The sequence below is a fragment of the Microtus oregoni genome, unplaced genomic scaffold (genome assembly GCF_018167655.1).
Source record: "Microtus oregoni isolate MIOR12 unplaced genomic scaffold, Mior012 000027F_ref0000203, whole genome shotgun sequence".
Taxonomy (NCBI): Eukaryota; Metazoa; Chordata; class Mammalia; order Rodentia; family Cricetidae; genus Microtus; species Microtus oregoni.
In genome coordinates this window covers 21,698,124-21,711,890 of record NW_024543086.1, presented here as the reverse complement: position 1 = coordinate 21,711,890, position 13,767 = coordinate 21,698,124, and the positions used below count along the sequence as shown (strand labels likewise).

Here is a 13,767-nt window from a genome sequence, read left to right as displayed (position 1 = left end):
CCTGCTGGTTTCTCTGTGGCTTTGGAGTCTGTCCTGGAACTAGCTCTTATAGACAAGGCTGGCCTCGAACTCATAAGATCTGCCTGCCTCTGCCTCCCAAGTGCTGGGATTAAAGGTGTGCACCACCACCGCTCTGTGCAAATGCAGATTTCTTTCAGAGCTGTTTTTCAGTATCTGCACAAAATTGTCATGGAGAGGTGCCTGATAAGGCCTCTTGGGCCTTGTTGGAATTTGGCCATTTGAGGTTGGCAGTTTTGGACAGTCACTGCAGGGATAAGGAGATTCTCTTGTGGCAATGGCAAGGCAAGACCTCTCAAAAAAACTTGCTGAGGGATTCTGTTAGATTACAGTGTATGACAGAATAACCACTTACACTGGGATTTATTTTGAGCCCACAATTTGCATAGTTTTGTAAAAAATTAATAAGATTAGTCTCTGTTATCTGAAGATACATCCCAATGAAGTCTTTGTCATTGGTGTGTTTCTGCAAACAGATGGAGACTTAGGGTAGCCCTTGGCACTTCCTACTGAAGGTACTTGGAGTATTGAGGTGGTATTTTGAGTCTTAGCACAGATTCTACCAATATCAACCTAGCCAAGAAGCTTTGAAGCCTGGACTAAATTGCTGCTAGGGTTGTTAAGTGAAGGTACACTTAGGTAGTCCTAGGAAATATCTCCTGTGTAGATGGGCAACCTCATTCCTTCACAAGACCTCCTTGTCTGCTTTGTTCTTCAATGCTTCGTGCACATTAGATCTGGTTTGTTTCAACCTTTCCTCATGTCTACTGTCTGTTCTGATTTGCTTGTGAGTTCCTCTCTGTTGTCTGTTATCCATGTGTTCTGTCTTAGAATGTACTTGATGAATATATTTCTTTTCTTGTGGATGCTTTTATTAATGAACTATCATAACTGTTTCCAGGGATGAATTCATTTAACCCAATGTCCCTGGGAAACGTCCAGTTGCCACAAGCACCAATGGGACCTCGTGCAGCCTCCCCCATGAACCACTCTGTTCCGATGAACAGCATGGCCTCAGTTCCAGGTGTAAGTGCTTCTCTTCTTAGTCTTTGCTTGGTGTAATGTTCTCTGATCAGGGATCTCCCATTATTAACTGAGGATTCTAGGGTGTTTATTCCTTTGATTTTTGAACTGTGTTTTATTTCCTTTATTTCTCTTAAACAAGCAAACAAAACTGTTGCTGCAATGAGAATTATTTGACTGTTACTTTTTGTTTTTGTTTTTGTTTTTTGTTTTTCGAGACAGGGTTTCTCTGTGGCTTTGGAGCCTGTCCTGGAACTAGCTCTGTAGACCAGGCTGGTCTCGAACTCACAGAGATCCGCCTGCCTCTGCCTCCCGAGTGCTGGGATTAAAGGCGTGCGCCACCATCGCCCGGCTTTACTTATTTTTTTTTTAATGGAATAAAAAATCTGTAGGAATTAATGTAAAGGGTGGAACAGGCATCCAACAGCTCCTGTTGTCAGTGTCAGTTGACTTGAGCTTGACCTGAAACAACTTTAACTAATTAAAGGCATGATAGAATTCTAAATTATAGTATGTCACTGATTGCTATTCAGGAGACAGTTGAACATTGGCTTACTTAAGAGATAGCTTAAGAAGGTGTAGAAAAGTGCCTAGGAATGAGGGAGTCCTTAGCAAGTACTGGCCCTTAAGACCAAATGTACTAGATTTGTAAGGCTTTTGGTTCTCCATTGCACTGCATATCTTTAAGACTCTATCCTACCTCATCTGTACTGTAGTACTCCTGATTCTTGTTTTATAGATGGCCATTTCTCCTTCCCGGATGCCTCAGCCTCCAAACATGATGAGCACCCACGCCAACAACATGATGGCCCAGGCACCCACTCAGAACCAATTTCTGCCACAGAACCAGTTCCCATCATCCAGTGGGGCAATGAGTGTGAACAGTGTCAGTATGGGGCAGCCAGCAGCCCAGACAGGCGTTTCACAGGTACATTCAGTGTGGGAACCTGGACAGCCCCAGCCTCTGTGACAAGATCCTGTCTTACTTTATTTTATGGAAGTTAGAGTTCTAGAATATATATCACTTCATTGTTCTCCACTTTGTCCTGTAATTTTTAATTTTTCGGCTCTCTCTAGGTGAACTTCACACAAAAAGTAAAATGATTGGGTTTTTTGTTTTGTTTTTTTGCTTATGCTTTATGTTTTGATCTTTGGATTTTGGTTCCTCTTTGTATATTTTAGAGATCTAAGATTAACGTGTCACCCTGAGAAATGCTGTTACTTGAAGAAGGGTGAATTTCCTCTTAGTGACTCGGTTTGTGTGCTGCCTATGTTGGGGTGTCAGGCTAGCAGGATCATTGAGAATAGCACTCTCCTCATTGAGTATGTTTCAGTTATTCATTTAAAGCTGAAGATACTCCTTTTCCATTCATTTTGCTGCTTTGGTTAATTGCTGTGTATCAAATGTCAGCTACATACAAAGTATTTAAAATAGGTCAAATCTTTCCCAAAATATAAGATTCATGTCTTTTTAGACAATGGGCTAATATTGAATGAGTTAGATTTACTCCATAATGATTAATTTCTTTATCATTTCTTTAGAACAGAGGTCAGGAAACCAATTCCCCTTCTTCCTACAGTCTCCCCATGCAGCCCAGACTGCAGTCTTCCTTTCTCAGCCATATGCCACAATGACCAACAGTAGACCTTTCTATAAAAAGCCAGATAGTAAATATAAGTATGTTCTTAACTCTTTAGGTCTGCTTTTATGGTGTACAAGTAGTTATAGGCAGTACTTCAGTATTTGGCTGGTTGTGGTTGTCATCCTGTGAAACTGTTCTGGGTGCCTAGGCCAAACTTCTGTGTGATGTTGATTTTTTTTTTTTTTTTGAAAGGTCAACAATTCTCTAGTGTCTCCGCAGTTGAAAACCACTGTACTCACATGATCCAGTGTTTCAGCTCCCCCCAAAAGAAAAAACCCACTTTTTTCTGTGGTCCAAGTTACAAGTAGATGTGACAAAACATGAAGTCAGTAAGCTAAGTAATCACCTGTCTAAGCCATGAATATTGTAGCTAGATATTGTAGTTGTACAACTCAGAGTATGAGAAGCAGTTGAGTGTGAACTTTATTACATGGTACGGTGTATGCTATAAATGTTTAGTCTGTGAATTTGTACAAGTGAAACAGCCCCATGAAACTAGCAGAACTAATTAAGAAACTGTGATTAAATTTTCTTTTTCAAGTCTCTGATGTTTTCAATTGGGTAACGTACTTTTAACATACACTCTCTCTGTTTCTTTTAGAGCCAGGTGCCTGGTGGTGCTCTTCCTAACCCTCTGAACATGTTGGCTCCCCAGGCCAGTCAGCTGCCCTGCCCACCAGTGACACAGTCACCTTTGCACCCAACTCCACCTCCTGCTTCCACAGCTGCTGGCATGCCCTCTCTCCAACATCCTACGCCACCTGGGATGACACCTCCCCAGCCAGCAGCTCCCACTCAGCCATCCACTCCTGTGTCATCTGGGCAGACTCCTACTCCAACTCCTGGCTCAGTACCCAGTGCTGCCCAAACACAGAGTACCCCTACAGTCCAGGCAGCAGCACAGGCCCAGGTGACTCCACAGCCTCAAACCCCAGTGCAGCCACCATCTGTTGCTACCCCTCAGTCATCACAGCAGCAGCCAACACCTGTGCACACTCAGCCTCCTGGCACACCGGTGAGCCTCTTTCAGTCTGTCATTATCAAGCTAAACTCTTAGAGAATACTTTCCCATAACAATGTTCTCTCAGGCACTCGAGAGGCAGAGGCAGGCAGGCAATTCTAAGCATGAAACTAGCTAGAGCCACAAAGTAAGACCTATTGATGATGATGATGATGATGATGATGATGATGATGATGATGATGATGATGATGATGATGATGATGGAAGGAAGGAAAAGAAAGAAAGAATACCTTATCAGGATGCTGTGGCATTTTGCTCTGATGCTAAAAAGTGTGTGTGTTCCTGATGGAACTGTAATAAAGTGTGCTTTGTTCTTACTATTGACCCTAAAGGAAGGCCTGGCTTAGAATTACCCTTGGTTGAAGTACTTTACAGAAATTAATAGTCATTGGTATATCACAGTAAAGACAAATTGAACTGTATGTACAACAATTATTTTCCCTGTTTTCTGTTCTAGATTAATATCATCTAGGTTTTAATAGTTTTTGTGCTTAGATTCATTGGTTTGGTAAACATGCCAAGCTCCAAACTACAGGTTCTCTAACCTGACTCATCAGCCTTCTTTCAGAATGGAAGACTTTTCTTGTAGTGATGAGCTGAGCAGGCCTGTTTTTCATTCTGCTCGGATTCCGCACGGCTAGCTTTACCCTGGAAATATCAACACACAAATTGTATTCATTTAAACACTGCCTGGCCCATTAGTTTCAGCCTCTTATTGGCTAATTCTCACATCTTGCTTTAACCCATATTTAGTAATCTGTGTAGCACCACGAGGTGGTGGCTTACCGGGAAAGATTCAGCTTGTCTGACCTGGCGGCTGGCTCCATGGCGGCTGCTTCACTGCCTTCTTTCTCCCAGCATTCTGTTCTGTCTACTCCGCCTATCTAAGCTGCTGTCCTATCAAAAGCCAAGGCAGTTTCTTTATTAGCCAATGAAAGTAACACATAGACAGATCATTTTCTTACTCATATTGAAACAACAGCGTGAAGGCTTGTACCTTCTGTGGCTCTAACCAGCCCATTCTTTTCTGTAGGTGGCTTTGGAAGGATGGGAGGTGTTCCCTGCATCATCCCAGGACTACTGGCCAGTGCCTAGCCAAGTGCCTTTCTAGAAATACAGAAATCTTAGTATCGTTTTCTTTTGAGTCTAGTCTATAGATTCCCCTCCTCTCAGATTTATGTTAATTCCATTCTGGGATATTCAGAATATTTGTAGAATGACAGAATTAATCAAATGACAATTCCAAAGATGACATTATTTTTCTTTCTCCATAAGGACATATACTTTCTCTGACACTGCATTTTGTCTCTTAAGTTGTTTCCTACCTTCAGACCAGGGCGTAAGGCAAGCACTCTGCCACTGACTGCATCCTGTGCCCTCTAAAGAGATTTCTTTCTATCTCCTTTATTAGTTTATGTGGTACTTTATTGGGTAAAGTCTGTTACATGGCCATGGAATGTTTGTTTACTCCAACACCATCATTGTCCTGTGTTAACACAGGCTTATTGGATATTCTGCTTCACATAGGCCGTTAGTTCTCAATCTCCTCATAACTACTTAAGTGTTTATCATGAGCCTGAATGCTAATGAAGGGAAATAATGGTCAAATAATCCAGTAGAAAACGAAGAGAAAATAATTTTATGTTAGAATTTAGAAAACTATTCTGGCTCTTCATTTTTGGTAAGAAGTAAATCATGTTTCTGGCAGTGACTTCCTCTAGAGTGCCTTCCAAGAGCTTCTGTTCTTTAGTGTTCCTACTAGGTGCTTAGGTTGTATAGAGAAATACTAAAAAGAAAGCCGGGGTTGAAAGGGGAGGAGCTGAAGGCATTGATGTGGTCTGCTTTACAGTGATGAATGATTATTATCTTTGCAGCTTTCTCAGGCAGCAGCCAGCATTGATAATAGGGTCCCCACTCCCTCCTCTGTGACCAGTGCTGAAACCAGTTCCCAGCAGCCAGGACCTGAAGTTCCCATGCAGGAAATAAAGACAGAAGTTCAGACCGATGATGCTGAGCCTGATCCTGGTGAATCCAAGGGGGAACCTAGGTCTGAGGTACATGTTGTTCCCCAGGTGGCAATACATGGCTTGTGTGTGGTAGCTTTACCTATATATCCTCAGGACCTACCATGATGTTTGGATATTCATTTTAAATGTTGGCATTTTCTAGAAGTCTTTTTGGTGATGTTCTTCATTCATTTCTAGTTTTGTAGAAGGGGGTGATATATTCGTTTACTAACTTATGGAAGAACTTGAAATCTGGGAGCCAAGAGCTGAATCTAGCCTGTGAATTTGTGGTTTTGGTTGAACTGCTCAGTATTTTAAAAATCAGGAAATTGCAAATAAAACTTTTGATACTTGATTTTCCTCAAAAGATGAACAATTCTTCCATCAGTACACTAATATTTCTTTATGGCAGGCAGTGTCCCACCTGATGTGGGATGTGTCCCTCAGGTGGAACAAGGGTTTCCCAATTAGTCCAAGCCTCATATCACACTCTTTATCTCAGAGCATGGGGTTTTGATCCTTGTTCCAGTTTTCCAAGATACTTTTACTTCCCAACTAGATGTATCAGTATTTCACTGAGCATATAAACATACCCCCCCCCTTTTTTTTGGTATTTGGAGATAAGGTTTCTCTGTGTGGTACTGATTGTCCTGAAACTCTTGTAGACCAGGCTGGCCTTGAACCATAGAGGTCTACCTGCCTATGCTGGGATTAAAGGCGTGCACCACCATTGTCCGGCTATAAGCTTACTTTTATATTGAAAAAATTTTAATTAGAACTATGATTGTATCAGTGCTGTATGAAGTGATTCAGTGGACATGGGGTATTTTGTTCCTTTCCTTAACAAGAAAAAAAAATGGACGTGTACCTTTAACCAAAAGAACTCTTAGCAAACCCATGTATGCAAAGAGACTTAAGAGTAGAAATAGACTAGGTTATGGGGTCTGACAGTTATCTATCTTCTGTGGCTCTATTTTTCTCAAGATGTTGGAAGAGGACTTACAAGGATCTTCTCAAGTAAAAGAAGAAACAGACACAACAGAGCAGAAATCAGAACCAATGGAAGTAGAAGAAAAGAAACCCGAAGTAAAAGTAGAAGCTAAAGAGGAAGAAGAGAACAGTGCTAATGGCACAGCCTCACAGTCATCATCCCCTTCCCAGCCACGCAAAAAAAGTAGGTCACATTTTCTGTAACTTAAGACTATGCTGTGCTTCCACACCGCAGATTGAAAGCTGTGGTGGGAAAATGATTACAAATTTCTTTTTATGCTCTTTGCCTGTCATTCTCTAAGTTTTACTTCTGAGAATGGAGACAACAGGGACTGGAAAAATTCAGTATGCTGGGCAAACATGAGGACCAGAGTTGGGATCCTAGCAATCCTATAAAATGCTGGGTGTGCACTGTGGGAGGCAGAGACTTGAGAAGCTGGGGCTTGCCAACCACCAGCATAACTCCAGGTTTTTTGTTGTTGTTGTTTTTGTTTTTGTTTGTTTGGTTGGTTGGTTTTGGTTTTTCAAGACAGGGTTTCTCTGTAGCTTTGGGGCCTGTCGTGGAACTTACTCTGTAGACCAGGCTGGCCTCAAACTCACAGAGATCCGCCTGCCTCTGCCTCCCGAGTGCTGGGATTAAAGGCGTGTGCCACCAGAGCCCCGCAACTCCAGGTTTAGTAAGAGACTTCTTAAAGGAATAAGGCAGGACTCCAGTTGTCCCCCTGGCCTCCATGAATGCATGCAGAGGTATACACGCCTGTACACACTGAAGTACTGCATATGCCCCCACCCCCACCCCCATACATATGTAAGAGAAAAATAACAATAACAGGCTATGGCTGTCTTCTGAGGTGAGATGTTGTTCTGGATTGTTGAACATGCTAAGGGTTGTAGGCTCTGCAGAGGCAGATATAAAGAGCTGTTGGACAAAAATGCTCTAATTTGAGGCAAATGATTACTGTCCGTGTGTTGTGCTTTCAGCACATATGTGTGCGAATTAGAGATTTGTGCTGATCAGGAGTAAGGGGCTGTCTAGCTGCTGTGACTTGGCCTGGCATGGGAATATAAAGTTCCAGATGTATGAGGTTAGCTCAGGGCAAGTAGAAATTGAGTGTACTCCACTGAAGATGTGTCCACGGTAAGAAACAGTAGGATGCTGGAAGATTGTTAAGTGACCCTTGCTTGACCTTGGAAGTTGAGAAAGTGCAGAGAATGTAGGTGACTGAGGCAGTAAAGCTCCACATGGGAAGGGAATTCCTTGTATAGTGGGTTTTTGATTATGTTGGACTATGTTGTCATTGCTTATCCTTTGAAGAAGTAAAACTTTAATTCATTTAAATTAATGTCTGTTAATGGTAACATTTACCCCGCTCCCATCCCAAGAATGGGATATCACTACCTGTGATATCGCTAACCTCAATGAACACATTTTTACAAAAATTATCTTTCCAAACAAAAATTGTAAGAAAGTGACATTATTTTGTGATCCTGCAATGTTTTGAAGAGTGTTACGGTGACTTGGACTATTGAGGTCTGTCTGTCCTACACTCTGTTGAGATGGTATTGTTTGAACTGGGTGAGGAATTCTTCATGGCCCTTTCAGGTAACTAGGAGTACTCTGCTCTGACAGATACTTCAAAATTCAACAAGCAGAAACTCTTGAGGGTGAGTTAATGTCATCCTTTGGTCAACTGCAAGGTACTAGGTCATTGAGTTATGAGCATTTTCTAAGTGCTGACATACTTGATGCTGTATCAACCCCTTCTCCAAAGACTCACAGTTTCCAGTATCACTGTCAGTTTCATAAAACAAATCTTAAAAACTTTGAGAAATAGCAAGCTCATGTAGCAAAAGTTTTCCAAAACATTTTTGATGAAGGCCAGATTTTACCATTGGCCACAAATATTGTCATTTGTCCTTGAAGTAACTGGCTCACTTAGTTGATTTTTTTGGGACAAAACTTTGCCACAGACAAGAACTGAGTAACAGCTTTGGTTTTTGTTTGTTTGTTTTGTTTTGTTTTGTTTTTCAAGACAAGGCTTCTCTGTAGCTTTGGTGCCTGTCCTGGAACTAGCTCTTGTAGACCAGGCTGGCCCGGAACTCACAGAGATCCCCCTGCCTCTGCCCCCCCCCTCCTGTGCTGGAATTAAAGGCCTGCGCCACCACTGCCCAGCTGAGTAACAAGTGACAGCTTTGTATTTATCACCCTTGTAAGTTCTCTGTCTTCAGGGGAGAGAATCAGTTCCTGCTGTCATCCCCTGTGCTGACCCCGCTGCTGGTTCCCAAGGCTGCTGCTCCACAGCGTGACCTCCTGTTGTATTACAGAGTGGCCCCACATGTGGGAAGATGAGATTTATCGAGAGCATTGATGCTGCTACCTCATCAAGGATGTACTGTGTTGGCTGGCATTCTTTTTCCTCAGAGTAGTGTGGCCACAAAGACTGGAAGAACCTCCCATTCATTGCCTCCTCAGTGCCACTACTAACATAGTGTGTTTCTGTGTTAGGGGTCATTGGATCTCAGAGACCCCAGAGAGACCTAGGACAGTGCTAGGACATTCTTCACTGATTAGTAAACTGAATTGTTCAGTTTATGTAAAACTACTTTGTTGAATCTTCAGTACTATATATTGGGCTGCATGAGTGTTATAAGCCACACACTTGAGAATTGTGTATAGTTTACCATTCTTACTGAACGAAGCTTATGATGCTTGCAAAGTGTAATAACATTCTGTACCACACCAGCTAATTAGTCACAGGGAACTTGATTCTGATATAGTTACCGACTTCTCTTTCCTTATGGAGTCATATTACACAAGCATGGTAAAGATAGGAATTTGAAAATACTTTATTTAGCATAGGCTTTAATTGACAAATTAAACAGAGTGACACACATTCAGACACTTTACTTACCACTGGGGAGAAGAGTGAGAGTGAGCAGACCTTTTCTTTAAGACTGTGTATCTGTGTATGTCTACAGTGTCTAGTAGATGGAAGGATCCCCTGGAGCTGAAGTTACAGGTGGTTGTGAGCTACTCAACATGGGTGATGGGAACTAAACTCCAGTCCCCAGGAAGAGAGCAGCAAGTGCTCTTAACCACTAAGCTTCCTCTTTAGCCCCTAAAATTGCCTTTTTTCTTTTCTTTTTTTTGGAGGGCATGAGGGTGCCCACACACGACACATACGGGTAAGTGGAAGTCAGTGCAAAACTTGTAGGAGTTGATTCTTTGCATCATACAGGTCCATCCCACAGATTAAGCTCAGGTTGTCAGGCTTGGCAGCAAGTGGCTTTAACTAGTAAGCTATCTCATTAGCCTGTAAGTAGGTTTTTTTGTTTTTTGTGGGTTTTTTTTTTTTTTGAGATGGGGTCTCCCTATGTAATACTAGCAGACTTACAGAGATTCACTTATCTCTGCCTTCTGAGGACTGGGGTTAAAGGCATGTGCTGCCATATTGACTGAGGTTTTCTGTCCTACCCGGTTCCCACAGTCGTTAAGTCCCAAAGAAATCACACAGAAGTCTACATTAGTTTTAAACTGGTTGGCCTAGTGGCTCAGACTCCTTATTAACTATTATAACTTAATAGTAGTCCATTCTTGTCTATGTTAGCCACGAGGCTTAGTACCTTATTTGGCGAGGCAGTCACATCTTGCTTCCTCTGAGGCTAGGTCAAGACTGCAGACTAGGACTTCCTTCTTTCCAGAATTCTCCTGTTCTCATTGACCCGCCTCTACTTCCTGTCTGGTTGTCCTGCCTATACTTCCTGACTGGCTACTGTACAATCAGCATTTTATTAAAATACAATTGACAGGGTACAAACCATTGACCCACAGCACTGCCACACCCAGCATGAGCAAACTTTTTAGATAAGGTCTCCCTGTGTAGCTCAGTATGCCCTGCCACCGCTGTCTCCCAAATGCAGGAAATAGATCTTGTCCTGTCAAGACCCACCTATTAGCAGGTGTTTTCTTTGACAGGCTAGGTAGTATTTCAGGCTTTATAAGGTCTCTGTTAAAATTGACTGCCTCAAAGACAGCAGCAGATGATATGCAAATAAGTGAAAATGACTATGTGCCCATAAAAGCTTTATTTTTTGACACTCAAACTTTAATTTCTTTTCATTTTAATTTGTCATAAAATATACTTTTCCTGGTCATTATAAAAGGTTAAAGGCCATTTTGAGACCCTGACTCATGGAAAGTAGTAATTTTCATGGTAATTTGTCAACCTCTTATCTATTGGAACGAAAAAGCTTTTGGTTAGATGTTTTCTAATAAAGAATTATTTAAGGGGCTGAGAAAGTTGCTTAGCAGTATTTGCTGTACAAGCAGCAAGCATGGGGACTAGAGTTCAACACTCGCAGATCCCACTTAAGGGACAGGTAGGTGTATTGACTTGCTTGTTATTCTAGTACTCAGGAAGTAGAAGAGACAAGGGGTCCTTGGAACAAGCTAGCCAGCTAGTTAGATTAGCTATTCTTACAAGTTCTGAGTTTGCGTCAGGACCTTGACTTGAATAAGGTGAAGAACAATGAAAAAAGAGTGTCAGCTTTGGGCCTCCCACATTCTGCACGTGTGCACACACTACCACCACTATATACCCATGAAACTAGGATAACCGCATTGCTCTGGATACTGGATAGAGTTAGGCATGGTGGCATAAGCCTATAATCCTAGCACTTGGGAGACTGGGGCGGTAGAATAATGAGTTCAAAACCAACCTGGGCTATGTAGTAAATTTCTAGCCTATACATACCAAGTCCCTGTCTCAGAAGATAAAAACACAAAAGCACATTACCCCACCCCCACCTCACATCCACAAAAACAAAACAAAAAAAACAAAAACAAAAACCAGGTGCTCCTTTGTAACTGTTTTATAAAAGAAGAATGAAGTTAGCAGAAAGAAAGCAAGAATGTTCATTATTTACAAGGTTACTGGAGCATGTCTTGAGTGGACCTTTATGTTACTAGGTGCTGGAGATGTTATAATGAGTCTTCTCTGTTCATCTAGACCTTGAGCCAGTAGTACAAGGACAAGAGCAGCCTGGTGTCCTGCGAAAGAGGCAGTGTCTGTCAACAAGATAACGCAGGATACCTGGACAGTCCCTGCTCTGATAAGGATAAATTATGGAGAACCTTGGGGCATGTGTTTACATGCCTAAACTGAGGATGTTAAGTTGAATTTCTCTGTTAACCTTTAACCTTTTGTGTGAAAAAAAATGATCAGATAAATTCCCAGAATTTGACAAGTTAGAATCCCCAATCAGAAATGACAACACACACACACACACACACACACACCCCATGACCCAACTGAAACTTTTATCTCACTGTACTCACTGTGTATTCTTGGCTGGTATGGCCTGGCTTGAAACTCACTGTGTAGACCAAGCTGTCCTGAACTCACAGAGATCAGTTTGCTTCTATCTCCCAAGTGCTGGGATTAAAGACATTCGACATCACAGTCAGAAAAATACAAAACAAACAAACAAAAAACTCATAAAGTTTGGATCACTCACAACATCAGCCACCAGAACTGCTTCAACATACATTTTTCTGTTCATTTTCTTTGTGGAGGAAATGCCAAGGTTTATAACATACTAACCTACTCCCTGAGGACTAGAGTAGGGTGTGTTCTATCATCTAATGACTGTCCTATTTTGATGGTATTTGGGAGCCTGTTTGTTTGCTTATTTGTTTACTTATTTGGTTTTCAAGGCAAGGTTTCTCTGTAGCTTTGAAGCCTGCCCAGGAACTAGCTCAGGCTGATCTCGAACTCACCTCCTGAATGCTGGGATTAAAGGTATGCGCCACCACCACCCAGGTTTATTTACGTATTTTGTTTTTTGAATTTTTTTTTCTTTTTTGGATTTTTTTCGAGACAGGGTTTCTCCGTAGCTTTTTGGTTCCTGTCCTGGAACTAGCTCTTGTAGACCAGGCTGGCCTCGAACTCACAGAGATCCACCTGCCTCTGCCTCCTCAGTGCTGGTATTAAAGGTGTGTGCCACCACCGCCCGGCATATTTATGTATTTTTAATTGTTTATTTTTGGCTGTCTGACTGGCTTACTTTGAGATAGAGTCTCGCTCCCATAGCCCACGCTGGCCTGGAACTGAAAGCAGTCCTTTTTTGCCTTGCCCTCCTGAGCATTGGAATTATAGGACAATAGTAACCACAGAATGGTGGGAAATGTGATGGCTAAGAGGGGAGAGCAGTAGGCACTGGCAGATGTTAAAGAAACACCATGAACTTTCAGAGACTTTCTAATTTTGTAGTTATTGTTTACATTTGTGTATGGGGGTGCAGTAGAGAAAGGTATATTTCAAGTGAGTTGAATTTAACTGAGCCAAACATAGAAGAGCATCACCAGAGAATTCACAAAAGGTCCCAGCAATGAAATGGCTTTATTTACTGCCTAGCTTGGTCAGGGAAGCAGAATTAGAAATTAACTTCGTTTTCTGTTGCAGCAATATTTGAAGATTGGGAATATTTGTTGAAACAAACTCCTCCATGCTCTATTTTGTCTCATGGTCTGAGTGTCAGATTTAAAGGCCACACTTTACTATGTTCAGAAACCCCAACTTAAGCCTCTAGTTCAAGAATTCCTCCAGTGATGAATAAAATGTCAGAGTGCTCAGAAAGAATTGTGGGTGGGAAGTAGAAGCCACTAGGCTTGTAGTTTGAATGTGATGATGGATGTATCTGAGTGCCCTTTATGTGATTTATCTTCCCGATGTTTTTCTCCCTCTAGTCTTTAAACCTGAGGAGCTACGCCAGGCACTTATGCCAACTCTAGAAGCACTCTACAGACAGGACCCAGAGTCTTTACCTTTTCGGCAGCCTGTAGATCCCCAGCTCTTAGGAATCCCAGTAAGTTAATATGAAGGATGGGTTAGAACATTGAGTATCTATCTATTGCTTCAATTGTTAAAATTAAGTAAAATAATTGCTTTGAGGATTTTCCCCCTCATATAAAAATCTCTGTCAGCTATTATTGATGGGTCAGAAGCATTTACTGTTCTGAAGCCCACTTGCTTTAGCACAGAGCCCCTTTATATTAGAGGCTTTG

At 41.9% G+C, this 13,767-nt stretch overlaps 1 protein-coding gene across 2 annotated transcripts in view; it reads left to right on the top strand.

The window, feature by feature from the left end:
* The window catches only part of LOC121463856 (CREB binding protein), a 147,488-nt gene that overhangs the window by 106,551 nt on the left and 27,170 nt on the right, over positions 1–13,767 (top strand). For both annotated transcript variants that reach the window (XM_041676379.1, XM_041676376.1), the window contains 6 exons: positions 920–1,044; positions 1,781–1,969; positions 3,286–3,699; positions 5,580–5,759; positions 6,696–6,885; positions 13,450–13,568. In XM_041676379.1, the coding sequence (XP_041532313.1) occupies positions 920–1,044; positions 1,781–1,969; positions 3,286–3,699; positions 5,580–5,759; positions 6,696–6,885; positions 13,450–13,568 (1,217 nt within the window). The remainder of the gene's footprint in view (positions 1–919; positions 1,045–1,780; positions 1,970–3,285; positions 3,700–5,579; positions 5,760–6,695; positions 6,886–13,449; positions 13,569–13,767) is intronic.